A 5,000-nucleotide genomic window follows, 5' to 3' on the forward strand; every position below is an offset into this window, starting at 1 on the left:
AGGGAAAAGGGGAAATTTGGCAGTCTTCAAACCTTCTTATGGTGGCCAATTCACTCATCGACTTATTTGTACCACCTAGTTTGTGCCCTATGGACACAGCACCACGATTCCCTGCATTTGCAAGGGACAAGAAAAGGGGACGGATGAGAGGCAGCTAGGAGTGGCTAGCAAAACATGGCCTTGTCACTGATAAACACTTTTATAATAGAGGCTTTTCTTTTTTGATGAATTAATTAAATCGCAGTCAAGGAAATTGTGTACCGTAAAAACTCGTGTGTAAGCTGTGTCTTTTTGCTGAAATATTGGGCTCAAAATCGTGGGTGGGGCTTATATGATGAGACCATTTCTTTGAGGCCGTAAACTGGCTGGTATGGGGTCACAAATAACACTTAAAACCTTTAGTAAATAAAGATTGAACATATTATTCAACCAATCACCCAAACTCCACTGTGTGCGAGAAAATACCACGCTATTCGGGAGACCTCACGCGGCAAATGACCAACTGTTTTGTTGCCCTTCATTACTTGCATGGCATGTTTTCCCATGAGGTGGTTAAACTCTTTGTTAAGCGACACCTTTTTTTCTGATCGATGGCTTCCATACATTTTTATAAAGATGGTATACACGCATGGCTGACATTCATGTTGTTTACAACGTGACTCGGTCCACACTTCCTTCTGCAAATGACTGTGTGGTTTCATCGTGTTATTTCCATTTTGGGCTTTGAAAATGAAGACAAGTGTCATCAGCGCTAATAGAAATCAATTAAAGATAACCTTTTAAAAAGATATTTTGAGATTAACTTTTTGAGGTCGCTGCAAATACACAGCTTTAGATTTCGGCAAGTTAATCACTAAACAACTGACAACAAACAAAACTTTCTTGCGAGAGTGCTTTTTTCAAGTTTTTTATTATTTTCTCAAAATCATGATTGAAATTTTGGGGGTGTGGCTTATCTATGAGTGTGGACCTGATGAATATTTATTCATTCTGTACTGTATTTCCTACCACCTCTTCAGTTGGCCACAGAATACGGGACAAAATTCATGGAAACAAGTGCAAAAGCCAGTATTAATGTAGAAGAGGTGAGTAAGGGCTTCGTTTTATCTCGAACGCCAAATACAGGTAAGGTGACCAGGAAATATTTATTATGGAACATGTTGTACACTATATGTAAATATGTTGGCAAGACTTCATGCATTAAGTGTTTTGTTCATGTGTCAGGTGGCTTTTATAAGGTCCGTGGTCTTTTCATCCCTGAAGAGGCCCCCATTGATAAGTAAAATAAAACAATCATCTAGTGTTTTGACAGAGTAAAATATGCAAACCTCACTCTCAAGACTGAAAGGGTTATTTACTTTTTGTTTTTCGGAAAACAAATTTTTGAGGTCAAAGAGATGTTGCTAATCAATTTATTTTCCTGTGGGCTACTACGAGAACCACCGATCTGTGAAATGGGCCTGAATGGTGCTACTTTCGTTAACATTTTAACGAGATTCCTTTCCCACAGGCTCAACAACCGCAACATTGGAAAAGCACGTTTTCAAAATTTCTGTTTTCTTTGGCAACCGCAGAAAAAACTTCCCACAAAGAAACCTGTGGTGAAGTGTCTCCCTTTTCTGATAATTTTCATTCTCAAGACTTCTCCGAGAGCTTTTCCACGATTATAGAGCCTTCCATATTGGCTCAGTTCTGCCAGTACCTCTTAAGAATTTGAACTATTTTCAAGCGAAAGTGGACGGGGAAGAGACACATAAATTTCACCGATTGGTGGTTTTCGTAGTAGATTGCATTTTACATATAGGCTGTAAGTTACCAATGGTAGTGATACCTGCCAAGTTTTAGATTTATGCAGTGGTATTGGTGAGCGATTTCTGTAATTGTTGGCAGCCATAACTGTTTCAAATTTTCAAAACTGCACAGAAGGGTCAGAGGTCATTGATTCTGTTACTTCACACCCCTGAAGAATGTAGAGGTTTTTATCATCGAAGACCCAAAGGATTAGGCCCTTTGGGAATGAAAATGAAACAAAGAATATAGGTTTAGTTAAGTGTACCTTTTCTCTTGAGCAGTAGTAACGTTTTAAGTATCTGTGCTCAGAAGAAAATGGGCAGTCGTAGTTGTTTGTACTTGTAAGTCAGTCTCAAGGTTTGTCTTTGTATTCCAAATGTGACTCGGTGCAATCCAAATGATCACCTTTGTGCATGTGTACACGAGGTTAACTGTGTTTGCTATCATTCTACAGGCATTTTTTACTCTTGCAAGAGATATAAAACTTAAAATGGACAAGAAACTCGTAAGTTCAATTGTAAAACAATATTATGAAGAAGTTGCTTGTGGTGTGGTGAACATTGCAAAATCCTTGAATTCTCTTTAATCTCTCGTTTTCTTTGTTCATAGGAACAATCAAGCCCACAAGCTTCCAACACAGTCCAGGTCACGCAACAGCCTAAACAATCAAAAGGGTTTTTCCGATGTACGATATTGTAGGATAAGAAAGAAATTGCCCAAGAAGAACGTTGCTACTTCTGTGGGTGTCTATAGCCCTTTCTTTGCTGTTAGTCCATCCACGATATCACGTCCGTCAGTGAATTGATGGACACAGTTTAGACACAGGTGTACATGTATTTCCATTTGCCATTTCTTCTTATCGGATGACAGCCAAAATTTCTTTGATGGCAGGGCTTCAGGTTATGTGATACTCACGGTCAAGAAATGGTTATTTGAAATTACAAAGCTTGGAAATTGATAGTTAAACAATTGAATGTTCCAGCCCTCCAGCCTGTTTGAATTTCCTTTCATTTCTTATTCATTGTTTTAACATTTTGCTTCATTTTCAAAGAAAGTCTCCCTTGTAGGAGTAATCTTTCTCAAGATAGAAAGTTGTTTGTTAAAACATGTGGCTTTGGATGATGTTTGTCTTCAGGGCTTCAAGGTTAGAAGAATTGGTGGGCATTGATTTCATTGAAGGGCTGTGTTCTGGGCAGTATTAAGGGACCCACTTTAAATTACAGTCTAATACTAAATTGAAACAAAATTTTTGAGCCCAGTTAAGGTCTTGTCATAGGCTTAAGGTGTCAATTTTAAAAATGTTATTTCATCAGTATTTATGCTACGGAAATGAGATTTACATCCTTTTAACTTTCATTCCTCTGAAGGCGGCCCAGGACTCTCCCAGTTGACAAGTAAAATCGTCTGGCGTTAGACAGAGTAAAATCTTCCATCAATGTTTGGACTGAGAATCCAGACAAAGTATGGTATAAAAGCATAACACTCCTCAAACTCATTAATGATTCATGACATCAACAGCCAATAAATTATGCCTGTTTTGGTCAGGTGGATAGTCTTGTTTCCCAATGAAACATTAGATGAGAACCGGCGCCGTGTTTGATATCAAAACACACGTGTGTTTATGTCAAAAAAACAACAAAAGCAAAATTCTGAATACTGCTGTTTATTGTCATCAACTTACAACTATACTGATCGCTTTTTCATTACTCTTTCTTACACCTCCTAAATGCGTCTTTAGCCTCCCTTCATATTAATTTTCCACCTCCTGGATAAATTTAACAAGCCAGTAGTTCAATGATAAAGCATCCATGTCCTCCACATTGTCCTCGACATTACACACGAGGTGAAAGTCGTACTTTGAAATTCGAAAATTTGTAATGTTCTCGTCCTTTGCCATTCTCGAAGAATTTCCACCTCGCATTTATCTTTGTACTTCGTGCTCCAGTGACTAAAGCAGACTCTTCTTCGACTGTTCTTGAAAATCGAAAACGGGAGTTAGCTGAAGTCGCACTTATCTCTCGCAAGCACATAAAAAGTCACGACCAGGCCAACTTTGAATAATTTACATACTAACTTTGTAAACAATACAATACAATAATATATTACAAAAATACAACAATAGATGCTTGAAGAAGCCACATAAAAAAACTAGTGCTTCGGGTTTCATCTGGGTTTCCAAACACCTCGAAACAATAAAAGCACTCGGCCGAAGCAGCCTCGTGTTTTCATGTGTTTCTCGGTGTTTGGAACCCATAATGAAACACTCGCACTCGTTGTTGAGAGGATTACATGAAAAAATTGAAAAACTTTGACAATCTCCAAATCGATTACTAGATAAAGTTTCAGAAAAAAATTTAAATCTCTTGTAGGTAAAACCTCTAGCATAGGACTACCTATTTTTTCTTTAGAACCTAACAGGGAAAAATAGGATTAAAAAAAGAAAGGAATGCTGATTTTTGATTCAAAACTACATTCAAGGTGCATTAAAGTGATGTTACCGGCGATTTCATTCTCACGGCATAAATGCTGAAAAAAGAAGAACGTTTTTAAAAACTGACACTTTAAACCAATAAGGAGACCCTTAGGGCGCTGCATATTTAACTATTATCCTGCGAAATCGCACGGAATATCGCCTGATACTTAGCCGACGAAACCGTAGGCCGAGTTGGCTAACATCAGGTGAAATTCCGCAAGATTGAGCAGGATAATTGTTTTATTATTGAACACATTAATGACAAAGCACAATTTTCTACTTTTATTGGAAAATAAGGCAGGAAGAACATACCATTTTTCTCCTCGACACAAAATTACGTATATCGCAGGATATCTGTTGAGTACGCACGACGAATGTTGAGCGCGCTATGACCATATTTGGACATTGTCACAATGTGTTGAATAAGAAGGAAGAATATATGTGTGCCCAACAAAACTCACTAGTCATTCCACTATGATAATAAAACTTATTAGACGTTTTGTTGTAACTCTTGTGCTTGATTTTGCCTAGCTTTTTTTAACCTCTTCAGAAGTTTTATTACAAAATACATTAAAATGTAAATTGCATAGCCCCATGGCCCCGATGTCATCTTTAAATATAAGCGTTTGGTTGCCTGTTTACTTATGCATTCAGTGTAGACCGAGCTTTTGATTAAGTTATCTTCTGAACTGAAAAACATCGTGGTATGACCCAGCAATTCTGTCTGATTTAACTC

The 5,000-nt window shown here is 37.7% G+C and overlaps 1 protein-coding gene across 1 annotated transcript in view; it reads left to right on the top strand.

Annotated features, from left to right (window-relative positions):
* The window catches only part of LOC137987720 (ras-related protein Rab-8A-like), a 6,092-nt gene extending 1,945 nt beyond the window's left edge, over nucleotides 1-4,147 (top strand). The window contains exons 2-4 of the mRNA XM_068833791.1: nucleotides 1,020-1,085; nucleotides 2,246-2,296; nucleotides 2,401-4,147. Of these exons, the coding sequence (XP_068689892.1) occupies nucleotides 1,020-1,085; nucleotides 2,246-2,296; nucleotides 2,401-2,490 (207 nt within the window). The 3' untranslated portion in view covers nucleotides 2,491-4,147. The remainder of the gene's footprint in view (nucleotides 1-1,019; nucleotides 1,086-2,245; nucleotides 2,297-2,400) is intronic.
* Nucleotides 4,148-5,000: the final 853 nt, after the last annotated feature.

Source organism: Montipora foliosa, unplaced genomic scaffold (assembly GCF_036669935.1).
Source record: "Montipora foliosa isolate CH-2021 unplaced genomic scaffold, ASM3666993v2 scaffold_385, whole genome shotgun sequence".
NCBI classification, from domain to species: Eukaryota; Metazoa; Cnidaria; class Anthozoa; order Scleractinia; family Acroporidae; genus Montipora; species Montipora foliosa.